The sequence below is a fragment of the Amia ocellicauda genome, chromosome 11 (genome assembly GCF_036373705.1).
Source record: "Amia ocellicauda isolate fAmiCal2 chromosome 11, fAmiCal2.hap1, whole genome shotgun sequence".
Classification (NCBI taxonomy): Eukaryota; Metazoa; Chordata; class Actinopteri; order Amiiformes; family Amiidae; genus Amia; species Amia ocellicauda.
In genome coordinates, this window is record NC_089860.1 from 36556473 (window position 1) to 36569642 (window position 13170).

Consider the following 13170-nt stretch of genomic DNA (forward strand, 5'->3'; position numbering starts at 1 on the left):
GCACTGCAGTCTCACAGTTCCCGGGGAGCTCAGAGTGTGTTGTGTTGGCATCAGAAAAGCAAACCAATAAACACAGGTACACAAGCAACAACAGAACAATTCCAGGCAATCACTTAACTAAATGTTCTCTGTCCCAAATGACGGACTGCACAGAATTTCAATCTGCGTCTCGATTTAAGGAGTCAAGAAAACCCGAAACATGAAACGTGGCCCATTATGGCCTGATGGATGGATTTCACAGTGAAAGATGACGATGAAAACTTTGCTTATTAGGTGCTGTGCCAGCGAGTCTTCGAAAAAGTGGTGAAAATAAGAGTAATCATCAGATTCTGGTGAGCAGGATATGTTGACCAAGTGTAGGAGATGCCTATTTGGAAAGGTTTTAAATCTTGGTGCCAGTAAGACAGCAGAAAGGGTTCTGTCTTCCAAGGCATGGAAAGCCACGTGACTCATTTGTGTGATTGCCTTGGTGTGGAGAGAGGGAGACGTGCTGAAATTGGGAACATGAAGAATCGCACGTCGACAGTGAGGAGGCGGCGTCACACACATGGATCGGGCGAGAGGACAGGCTGTACAAACATGGGCACCTTGCAGTTGCCCATTGAATTTGGTCGTTTCTACCGCAGTGTCCTCAAAAACCTTCTGCACAAAACACAGGGTTTGACCACCATTGTACCAGTTTGTCCAGGGTGAGGCAGCCTTGATCCGTGACTGTGCAACGCTCCCCCCCAGGCCTGAGTAAATGAGCATGTTGGGTTCAATAAAAGGCACAGATGCAAGTCTCGTTTCTATGTGGTTTTAATTGAGCTTTACAAACAACAGTCTTTGTGATGTTGGCAGTGAGGCCCGGGAACTCACTAGATCAGTGGTCCTCAAACCCGTCCTGGAGGAGCCCCTGCCCTGCTGGTTTTTGTTCCAACCAGCTCTCAATGACTTAATTGAACTAATAATTTCCTAAATCAGAGGCTTTTAATTATTTTAACAGCAGGGGTTTTAAGTTAAGTATAAAATTGTATGAGGAAAATATTAAGGAGACAACTTTTGATCAGTTTCACAATTCAAATTTAATCAAATTACTTAAATTAAGGGTTCAATTAAGTAATTGAGAGCTCGGTTGGAACAAAAACCAGCAGGCAGGTGGTACTCCAGGACGGGTTTGAGAACCGCTGCACTAGATTGAGTACAAAGAAACAGCACAATCCCTCACAAACCCCCTGACCAGAGTGAGCAAACGCCAGCTACGTAAACTGGGGAGAATTTGCTATAGGTTAAACATATCCTGCGCAGCTGCTTAATGGATGGCACAGGGAGTACAGTAGGAGGACAAGCAAAGAGGCTACTTTGGGTCAGTACATATTGAATGGAAGTGAAAGATGCTCACAGAGAAATCACTGGAGTGACAACTTGTTTTTATGCTATCAAAGGACTCAAAGGTAGTGGCTTATCTGGTAGATCACACGTGCGGTTCTAGTCTACTCTAGAACACAGCAACACAAGAACATCTACAGATGCGCGAAGGGCATTTCAGGCACACCTTTGTTCATTTGGTTTCTAGTAGTGAAATCCATCCACTTCACAGGTCCATCCAGCCTCTGTTTGAGAGGAACCCAGAGAGCTGGTGCAACTGCAAGGCTGGGAGGATTGTTCCAAGACCCCTCATCCCCCTTTGAGTCAAGAAAGCACTTCACATTGTGCATCTCTCTCTCTCACTCACACACACACACACACACACACACACACACACACAATCTGCAGACTGAGCTTTAGTGCTCACTAACTCAATGCACAACCACCCCCCCCAGCAGCCATTCAACAGGAGGTTTGATTTGAAGGGACAGAGGGTCACACCAAGTCACAGACGAGGAGCAGAAGGTGCACATCTGTCCTCATGTTGTCCCTCTGTATGCCTGGGGTAAACACACTGTGTCACCAGGGCCAAGGCGGTAAAGGGGCAAAATAATTAACAATATAAAAACAACAACAACCTTAAAACAACTTTGTTAACGCTGACAAAAACAAAAGCACATCGGAAGGGAAGCACTTATTGACTCTTGAAGGAAAGCTTGTCCGACTCTTTTATGTACAGTACCCTGTATTTATCGCTTGACATTCACGCATTTTTCACAGGACACCTTATTAACAGCTGTGGACAGAATATACAGAAAAGCCCGTTACAAACTGGAATCTACACACGTCCAACACCAGCTTCTGTCCCGCTAAAACAAAGGAGAAAACAATAAAAAGTTTGTAATAATCTACAGATAAGGCGCAGAGAAGTCAACGGCCATCTGAAAAGCGTTGGGTATTTACAACACAGTGCGCGCCGGTGTCTCGTCAGACAGACTGCGCACAACACAGCGCTCCTGCCCCTCCACAGGTCTTTCCACCGTCAGAGGAGAAATGCACGATTCGAATCTACAGTCCTTCGGGGCCAGAACACACCTCCTGGTTCCTCCATCCACACGCAGCTCTCCCACCTGCAGAGCCCTGAAGGCCAGCACTGCCCACCGCAGGATCGCACAGGGAAAATGAAACCGAACGGACGTGTACCTGTGTGTGGGAGTGGCGCCCGTTCTGACCCCCTTCTGGGCGCTGTGCATTAATTATCTTGGCATCCTTGGCAACTTTTTTAGATTTTTTTCTATTTTTTTAATATAAAAAAGTGAAAAATAGGACTATGAAAGCTTATATAGCAAATAAAAACCCCTAACTAACAATATTTTACAAAATAACCAGTTCACGTCCTGCTAATCAGAACGCGGCTTTGATTCGTTGCCTGTCTCCCTGTGACGAGGTGGACACCCATCGCCCTGAGGAAGCCACCAAAAACACGACAGCCTTGTGTGGTATCACAGCTTCCACTGATTCTGAAGAATAAATGTGTGTGAGTGACTAATGTGAAGTATGATGGGGAAAACAAAATGAATACATCCATATTTACTGCCAATATAGCCTATATTTTGAGTAGTTTTTTTTCGTTGACAAACCCATCACGGCCGACTGACAGAGGACGTGATTTCACATGCCTCCGCCCGCAGGGTTGGAAGAGAGCTGACAGGGCTTGAGAATGAAGACTTGATACCACTGGTACGTTCGTATTTTGGCGACTTCCCCCAGAACAGAGGGGATCCGGACCGATCCGCAGGGGGCGGGTCTGATCTACAGACCGGTAAGTTTGAAGTCCGCTGTCGTCCACACTATAGCCTGACAGGAACACACAAAACTGTGAACCGCAAATCCAAGGTGGGAAAAAATTAGTGAAAAGCAAATTTCTTACCAACCTGCTCTGACAACAAACAAACCAGGAAGGAGCAAAATAAAAAATAAAAAGTCATGTAACGCTGTGATGTCATACTTGGTCTTTTTTCTCTTTCTTTCTTGGTTCAGGTTTTCCTTTAAAGAAATGCGAATCAGTCCAGTCCACGGAGGGGTAAAGCTGGCGATAATCGAACAGCCAAAACTGGTACAGCTTAATTCATGGCATCAGCCCCAGCCCCACACGCACACGCACTCCGCTGGTTTCATCCCTGTCAACACTCTGTCATGTGGGGACCAGTCCCTGCAGCCGAACACTTCTCCACCGCAGTGGATTTTGCACGAAGGATGTCTGACGTTTCCGAATCCGGCAGCGCAATCTATCAAAGGGGGGATGAGGACGCGGCGCAGCTCTGAGCCCAGACCCCCGCGGATGCATTAATCACCGGTCCATCCGCCTGTCCTGCCTGCGGACGCGGACGCCGGCCCGCCCTCACTTGGCCTCCTGCTCGTCCGCGTTCTCCTCCTCGATGACCACGATCTGCACGTCGTGGAGCTGCTCCTGGTGCTCGATCTGCACGCCCTCCACCTCCTCCATCTCGCCTTGCACCACCACGCCCGCACCCTCCCCCTCGCCCATCTCCATCTCGCCCTGCACCACCACGCCACCCTCCTCCCCGGCGCCCTCGGCCAGCTGCAGGCCCATGACCGCGTGGTGGTGCCTGGCCTCGCTGCCGTGCTCTGGCGCCGGGTCGATCTCAATGACGGTCGTGTGCGTCTGGCCCTCGTCCTCCGCCTCCCCCAGGCCCTCCTCCAGGCCCTCCTGCACCAGCACCGCCCCCTCCACCACCTCGCCCTCCTCCTGCCCTCCGTTCCTGCCGCCAGCACCGCCTTCCTCCTCCTCTCCTTCCTCCTCCTCCTCCTCCTCCTCCTCCTGGGAGAGCTCCACCAGCTCCACCGGGCTCACCATGGTCCCCAGCTGGCCGGGGTCCTGCACTGCCGTGGCACTCAGCAGCGTCAGGCTGGACGAGGGGTGGAAGGTGATGGTGTCCGCTTTGCCGCCGAGCCCCGCGGTGGAGGTGGTGTAGCGTGTGAAGAGCTGGGAGCCGGCCGGCAGGGTGTGCAGCGTCACGGGGCTGGACTGCTGCGCCAGGGTGGCCACCGGCAGCCCCGCCATGGTGAACGGCTGCCCCATGGAGGAGATAGTGATGGGGGAGAGGACGGTGAACTGCTGGCTCTGCTGCTGCTGCTGCTGCTGCTGCTGCTGCTGGGAGACACCAGGGCTGAGCAGCGTGGTGGAGGCCGGCCTCTGCAGCCGTGGACGCTTGGACGGCGGCTTAGAGGAGCCCAGAGACATGAGCACCACGTTCTGCACGGGCTGCGGCCGCTGGCGCCACTCGCGGGACTGTCTCCTCTGCTCCTCCAGCTGCCGCTCCAGGTCTGGGGACGAAACGGGGGCGAGATCAGTCCCTTACTCCCATTTCGGCACAGCGGCCGTATTCCCTGCTCTCAACAGAACAAGCCCTTCACTACCACAAAGCAGAACCGCGCACTGTATTCTGTACTTCGCTCTCAATTCACTTCCCTCTTCAGGGGTCTGTGCCACTAACGAGGCAGAGAACAGGATGGAGAGCCCTAATTGGATGGAGGACTGGCAAGAGCAAAGGTCTGATAAAAACCCTCTGAAGCTTACATGGCCAATTCACCCAGCCTCCTCGTGTCTGCCGGGCCGCGCGTGACTGTGTTTGTGTTTGTGTGTCAGTATGCGTGACCCGCGCTGTGCCACCCTCCCAGTGCGCTCACCTGTCAGCGTGCTGTGGACATGCTCCTGGCTCTCGTGCGTCTGGCTCCGGCGGTTCTCCAGCGCTCTCTTCACCGAGTCCAGCAGCCCGAACATCTGGGCCAGGTTGTTCAGGACAGCCGCATCTGCTGGGCAACACAAGAGCGATAAAGTGGGGGTCAGGTGAGAAACACACAACGCAGCCTGATGTTTCTTCTCTCCCGTGTGTCTAATGGTTCCCTCTTTCCTCCCCTGGTCGTCTGTATTACTGTCTTGAGTTTCTGCGCCGTAAATATTACTGTCCAGATGAATGTATACACCCCCCCGCCCATCCCGGTGTGTTTTAATCCATGGCTACCAGTCTGTGACAGCCACCGCACTCAGTACAGATGACCCCTACCAGTGCCTACCTGGTTCCTGCAAGGCCGCCTGCCCGCTCCTCAGCTGCACCCCCCTCAGCAGTGCCAGAAGCTCGGTGCGGATGTTGGCCACCACCTCGCCCATCAGGCCCACGTCGGCGATTCCCTTCCAGAAGCTGAGCGTCTCCTCTGTGGAGGGAAGAGGGCAGCGAGGCACACGTTCAGACCCCCGTGCAGCGCCTTCCTGAGGTTTCACCCCTCGCTCAGGCTCAGAGACACCAGGGAACATATGCTGTCTGGTTGTCTGCTGTACTGGTGTACTCCTCATTTAAACATTTAAAAACACCCCGTCTCCACTCACACCAAGACAATGTCTCGATTCTCTAGTCCCTGTATTTCTATGTCTACCGGGAACGCTAAAGCTATGCACAGAGAGGGCTGAGGAGATGTGCTCAACACATCTTCCCTGTTTGCACTTCCTTTCATTCACCTTCGGCAAGCTTGGCCAAGACGGGTTTGTTTAATGCCACGCGTACTTACCACGGTAATAACATCAGACTAAACACACACCCGATACACACAACTTCTGTACAGGCATGTGGGGTGAGTGAGAGAGAGCGAGCTAGAGAGAGCAAGAGAGAGCTCACTTGGGAAAGGCTGCACCTCACAGGAAGCAGAGGGGAAGGAGCTAATGACAGTCTGGCAGATCCCCGTCCCACGAGGAAACTCACCAGAGATGTCCTCCATGTCCTTCTTGGACTCCGGCTCGGTGGCCAAGGTGACGCCCGCAGTCACAGCCTGGCTCCACTCCACCACCTCCTCCGGCCGCTCCTCGCTCACCATCACCTGGGCGCCATTGCCTGTGCACAGCAAGAGAACTGAGGCCGCAGTCACACTGGGGGAGGCCAGCCTCGATCGGTACCGAGGACCATCCATGGGCCTGATGCCTACAGCACCCGCGTCCTAGTCTGAAGCTCGAATACTCTACAAGGACAACTATCTTTTAAACAACAAACTCAGTCTGCCAAATTGGAAGCTGTAGGCATTCAGGGTAATGTAAGTAGATGGATTATGAACTGGTTGATGTCTAGGAAACAGAGGGTGTCGATTAGAGGAGTCGCTTCTAACTGGAGTGAGGTTGTTAGTGGAGATCCACAGGGATCAGTATTAGGGCCTGTGGTTTTTCTAATCTATATTAATGATCTGAACTCTGGGATAGTTAGCAAACTTGTCACATTTGCAGATGATACTAAAATAGGTGGCTCAGCAGATACAATCTCGGCAGCACAGGCTATTCAAAGGGACTTAGATAATATTCAGTTGTGGGCCGACACCTGGCAGATTAAATTCAATGTGGACAAGTGCAAGATAATACACGCAGGTAACAAAAATGTCCCTATAATTACACTATGGGAGGAAAAAAACTAGATGAAGTAACGCATGAGAAAGACCTAGGGGTCTATGTGGACTCCTCACTTTCTCCATCCAAACAATGTGGGGAAGCAATAAAAAAGGCCAACACAATGCTAGGGTATATTGTCAAAAGTGTAGAATTGAGAACAAGGGCAGTAATGTTCAGACTGTACAATGCACTAGTTAGAGCTCATCTGGATACTGTGGACAGTTCTGGGCTCCACACTTCAAGAAAGATATCGCTGCTCTAGAGGCAGTTCAGAGGAGAGCAACCAGACTTATTCCAGGTCTGAAGGGACTGTCCTACTGAGAGACTGAGGAACTGAACCTTTTCACCCTGGAACAGAGGAGACTACATGGGGACTTGATTCAAGTTTTCAAAATCATGAAGGGCATCGACCACATCAAACCAGAGGAGCTTTTCCAGATCAGCAGGGACACACGCACCCGGGACACAAATGGAAATTGGGCTTCAAGGCATTCAAGACAGAAAACAGGAGACACTTCTTCACACAGAGAGGCGTCACAATCTGAACAAACTCCCCAGCGATGTGGCTGAAGAGACAATTTGGGAACATTCAAAAACAGACTGGATAGGATCCTTGATCACTTAGTTATTAATGGACACCAAACGAGCACGATGGGGCGAATGGCCTCCTCTCGATTGGACACTTTCTTACATTCTTGTGTTTCTTAACACTGGTGTGGTTTTATACTCAGGAGGTCTTTAAAAACTCCAACCAGTTCCTGGTCAACCCAGAAGAAATCGCAGCTCCAAGCTCACCTTGTGGGGACGTGGGCGTCTGCACCACCCCGCTCTGCTGCCCGGGGAAGCGAGTGTTGTTGATCAGCAAGTCAAACTTGGTGCTGCGGCAGGTGTTGGTGCAGACCTGGTCGTGCTGGTAGAAGTCAATCTGCCCAGAGTCCATCATCTTCCTGAAGCACGGGAGGGACAGAAAGACAGGCACGGTCAAATCAGCGCAGAGGTCGGAGGGGAGGGGGCTGAGTTCCCATTCAAGTTGAAAGACAGCCTTTACCGAATTGGAAGAGCCTTCTGACCTGACAATCAGCAGGTCAGAAGGCTCTTCCCATTAGGTTATGGCTGTCTCTTTTTGGGTAATAACCTAACGTTTCATCTCTCACAGAAAACCGCAGCTCACCTAAGCATGACCCCTCCCAGACGGATGGCTCGCTTCCAGTCCTTCAGGGTAGCCTTTCCCGCCAGGTGCACGAACTGCTTGGGGCTGATCAGCTGCTCATTATACTGTAAGACAAGACAGGCCGCTTAGAAGCTCGGCAGTGCCCCCCCGTGGCAGGCCAGTACAGTCTCTCCCTCCATCCCGGGACAGGGCGAGAGGACTACGCCCGGCTCATCCACACGAGGACTGGAGCACGGAACATAACCCCCCCTGGGCTGACCTTGACGCATTTGACATTGATCCCAGGACACACGAACTTCTTCCACAGCAGCACAGCCTTGCTCTCTCCACAGGTGATCGGGTAGCCGAACTCCACCTCCTCGCCGTCCCCCGCCGTCTCATCTGCAGACGGGCACACGGCACAACCCATCAGAGTCTGCTCCACCTCTCCGGGCAACAACACCTGCCAGTTTGGTGTTTATCCCCAAATCGAATCCCCGCTCATGATGATTGTGAAACTATTTGAAATCCCTAGAATCACTCAGTCCAGCCAACCATTATCGACACATCACACATGCATGCATGCAGACGTTCAGACCAGCAATAGGAGCCTCCATGCATCATGGGCCCGCCTGCCTGGGAGCTTGTGCCACCCCCGAGACCCCCGCGCCCTGCTGCCCACTCACCCGGGTGCGTCTCCATTGACACGACAGCTGCGTCGGTCTCTGCCGTGTCTTCACACATCCTGGGGAGGAGAGAGGATTATATCCCACTTAGTCAGCCTGTGTGGCTTTGTGCCTGGGAGGGGCGGACAGAGTGATTGAGGCCGATCTTCAGCAGCTGTATAAATGGGTCAGTGCATGTAAAAATAATATGATATATTGTAACAATTGTAAGTTGCCCTGGAATATACATATAATAATCATCATCATCTCCATAATCCACCAGTACACGTGAAAGAAAGCAAGCACTGCTCACTCCAGCTGAGAATGCAGCTTGTTACTGTTTGTGTGTGTGTTTGTGTGAGGGCATGTGCCCACAGGCACGCACAAACACAGATTCTTGCAAATAGAAGAACTGTGGCCAAAAACCGTCTAGTATAGAGTTTCCTGAAGACCTGGCTTACGATCCTAATCTTGCATTATTGGGATATATTGTGCACCAAAAACACAAACATACCAAAGAGACACTGAGCCAATACACATTTGATAAACACAAGTAACACAAATCAGAATTTCAAGTCCAATGGTGGGCTGTCACTCACAGTCCCAGTTTTTGTTTTGTATTGTTTCTTACTGATCCAGCGCCTAATGGCTTATATTTATGGCTTATAACGTTCACAGTGTGATGACTACACATGATGCAGCAACACATCCCAGCTGTGTTGTGTCCACCCCCTTCCACCACAGTGAGAACTTGGAAAAATAAAATCTAGGACGTCGGTGTCACTTCCTGGACTGCGCTTCTGCAAACCAGACATGCATCAGCGGGAGGCCGGCGGCGGTTTACCCCTGTTGCATGGGCTGCAGCTGCAGGATGACTTGCGACTTGTTGCGGTCAGCAGGGTCGCCCTCCTCCTTCACCACCACCACGTCCCCCATGGACACCGAGACCTCCGTGCTCGCCATGGCTGCGTCACAGGGCACTGTGGGGAGACAACGCAGGGCCCCACGCTGGGTCAGGCACACCAGTCCTGGGGCAGAGATTTTCCCCAGTGGACAGATACCAGTCTAGCCGGGGCAGAGATCCAGGCTGACCATTTACCTTTTTAATGAATACATCAATACACAACGTACCTGTTGATGTTGCTTTGTCTGTAATCTGTAACGACAGTGTATTTCTACAGCATTGTTGCGATTGAACGAAACAACGAATCATTACTCTATATCAATGATCTGGACTCTGGGATAGTTAGCAAAATTGTCAAATTTGCAGATGATACTAAAATAGGTGGCTCAACAGATACGAGTGCAAGGTAATACACGCAGGTAACAAAAATGTCCACTATAATTACACTATGGGAGGAACAGAACTAGATCCACACTTCAAGAAAGATATCGCTGCTCTAGAGGCAGTTCAGAGGAGAGCAACCAGACTTATTCCAGGTCTGAAGGGAATGTCCTACTGAGAGACTGAGGACCTGAACCTTTTCACCCTGGAACAGAGGACTACGTGGGGACTTGATCCAAGTCTTCAAAATCATGCAAGGCATCGACCACATCAAACCAGAGGAGCTTTTCCAGATCAGCAGGGACACACGCACCCGGGGACACAAATGGAAATTGGACTTCAAGGCATTCAAGACAGAAAACAGGAGACACTTCTTCACACAGAGAGGCGTCACAATCTGAACAAACTCCCCAGCGATGTGGCTGAAGAGACAATTTGGGAACATTCAAAAACAGACTGGATAGGATCCTTGATCACTTAGATATTAATGGACACCAAACGAGCACGATGGGGCGAATGGACTCCTCTCGATTGTAAACTTTGTTATGTTTCTTAATTAAGACTCAACACACTTGACCCCCGGTGTGTTACACACATTAGGTTAGATGCAAGATATTTACATGGAAACACTAGATTGCTTTATTGATCTGTATCTTATTGTGTAACAAGGCTGCAACTTGTTTCTTGAATTGTGTTAACCGAGTTCACATTTGCTCATCATTGGGGGCAACGCATGGGACCCAAAGTGGGCTGTCGTATTCCTTCAACAATCATTTGACGGCCTCCCCACAATTCCAGTTGTATATTGTGACATCTGTATACATCTGTTAAACAACACTCGGTTCTAACTGACGCAACCCACACCCGAGAGAAGAAAGATGAAGGCAGGGGGATTGTTTATTGTCACTAACAAACTGAATTAAGACTCAACAGCAGATTCCTCTTTATGTACATAAACCACTCACTGGTGCAGTAGTAAGGGACTGGCCTCTAACCCACACCAATCCACCCGTCCCCATTATCGCTCGCTCGGACGCTGGGAAGCCTTGTGCATCCCCCGACGATGACTTCACACGCTTGAATTTGCTTTTTCAAGAAATCAACTTTGTAAATGAGTTCGCTTCGGAGCCTCTCTTCTGCACTTCGTCGCATTCGAGGCAATGGCAGCACGAGGCTGATGTGTGGCTGCACGGGTTACAGTGTCAGCGGCTTCACGCTTATTCATTTACATGACAGACCGGCTCCGTGGCAGCAGTCCCCCCCAGCCCGGCACAGCGTCAGAAATCTGTTTGGCTCGTGCCCAGCTATGTGCACTGCCGAGATGCAGTGGAAAGCTCATTCACTGTGCTGGAGTTCATCAGTGCACAGAAAACTGACAGGATCTCAGGCCATTTATCACAGCGTTATGTGGCAACAGCTTTCACAGGAAAATAAAACCGGTTTTAAGTTTCTTTTTAAAGCAGTACTTCACATATGTTCTATTGTGTTGCTTTTACTGTGTGTGTCTGTTATGCCTTTATGCTGCTTCTGCTCTACTTATATTATGCAGGCAAACTATAGGGGGCCTGCACTTCGTACATTTGTAATGCTCCTAAACTAATCATGCTTCTATTAAGCACAGAAGAAAGAGGAACATTGTCCATTAAGATATAAAGCAAAGCCATCAGCCGTTTAAACTTCACATGGCAGTAATGGAGCCCTTGACCCGCAAACACCGACACATTTCAGGTCAAGGACGGCACGTCTGGCCCCTTTGCACTCGAACAACCGACGCCACACTTTGCACCTTCACGTCATCGTGTCTGTTCTTCAATACTTCATTCCTCAAGCCTTATCCACCCGCAACAGCGACTGTAATGACTAATGTTTGTAATAAAGTAAACGGTAATAAATAAGCTTAAATTCAGATTACAAAATTGTTTACCATCTCCTTTAGTGTTGGAGCAATATCAATTTGAAACTAGGGAGTGTTTTTTCAGACACCCAGGCTGCAAACAGTGATACACTGATTGTAAACAGAGTCTCAGAGAGACTGTCTGAATGGGCACAGAAGCACATCAGTGTTCAGCTGTCACAGGTTAACACATACAATGGCAGCCTATTACAAGAAAGCAGATGGTTGATATAAAAATACTGGTTTCACATCAAGAGTGAGTGAATGAGTGAGTTCTGGGAGTTTGCAATTATTGAAAACACTGCATGCAAAACAAATAAGTTTAGTCTTGCCACCCTACCAGGCCCAGCTTTGCCCCTCTGAAGCTAATCCTGGTCTAAGGGACTGGGTGCATATGCAAACAATTAAGGCAATGTTACACTGCAGTTGAACCCGTGCCAAGATTAGCAACTGGACACAGCTAGGCTGATGAGCAAAAGCAAAGTAAATTCAAACTGCAAAGTGTAATTTGCATAACTTTAAAAATATGGCATTATATAAAATTCGAACTTAATCAGCCAGGTTTTGCAGGATCAAAACTGTAGAAAAGCGCCACAGCTGCACAGGCTGCCACGCAAAGTTCAGGAGCAGACGTGTCCATGTTCGTGTGAGAGTGAAGGGCTGTAAACAAAGAGCTCCGACAGCCGCTCAATGATGTCCCTGCATGTCCACACAGAAGGGTACGACTATATTATATATATATATATATATATATACACTGAACGCATTTGCACAGCGGCGCCTGTGCGTGTCCGCTGGTCCCCCGGGACGCTGCTCTCGCCAGGCGGCGCGGGTCTGTCAACACGCCGCTCTCCGCGCCGCAGCCCCCCCGGCCCCGCCACACTGCACGCCGCTCACGCCCGACAGAGGTGATCAACGCACGGCGCGCTGCCTGTCCGCCGGCCGCCGACGTGCCTCCGTCTCTCTTCTCTGCCTCCCTCTCTCCCCCTCGCACTGACGTCCCCGGTGCGGCAGCACGTACACCACGCCGCTGCTCCGCTCCAAATGGGTGTCCGTGCCGCTCCCGGGGCACTGCCCCTCGAAGCCCGCTCCAGCCCCCGCCCCGGCCGCCCCACGGTGCCCCGGTCGGCGCCCCGGTGCCCCGAGCCCCGCCGGGCCCGCGTCCGCCCGGCCCTCGGCGTTTTCTTACCGTTTTACTGAGGCGAACACATCCTCGGAGCGTCCGCACAGCCTGTGCGCATGCGCGCTGCGCGGCGCCGCACTTCCTGCTATGAAGGCAGGGAGCCTCGCCTGGCCGAGCGGAGGAGCAGGAGCCCAGCTGCCCACAGTGCCCACACGGCCGGGCTGCACCGGCACCGTCCCCTGAGAACAGTCCCTCGA

The 13170-nt window shown here is 51.1% G+C and overlaps 1 protein-coding gene across 4 annotated transcripts; it reads right to left on the reverse strand.

Moving 5' to 3' along the window:
• Nucleotides 1–782: 782 nt before the first annotated feature.
• gmeb1 (glucocorticoid modulatory element binding protein 1) lies at nt 783–13078 on the reverse strand. Of its 4 annotated transcripts, none has more exons than XM_066717718.1 (10): nt 12980–13078; nt 9456–9591; nt 8633–8691; nt 8227–8348; nt 7968–8071; nt 7592–7743; nt 6126–6254; nt 5446–5583; nt 5059–5181; nt 783–4695 (listed from the first exon to the last, which is right to left on the reverse strand). In XM_066717718.1, exons 2-10 carry the CDS (start codon nt 9572–9574, stop codon nt 3749–3751), a joined length of 1893 nt encoding a protein of 630 aa, XP_066573815.1. In that variant the 5' UTR covers nt 9575–9591; nt 12980–13078; the 3' UTR covers nt 783–3748. The 4 variants fall into 4 exon arrangements, with proteins under 4 accessions (XP_066573815.1, XP_066573814.1, XP_066573813.1 ...); XM_066717717.1 differs by having other exon boundaries at nt 5059–5184; XM_066717716.1 differs by having other exon boundaries at nt 6126–6272.
• Between the last annotated feature and the right edge of the window lie 92 nt (nt 13079–13170).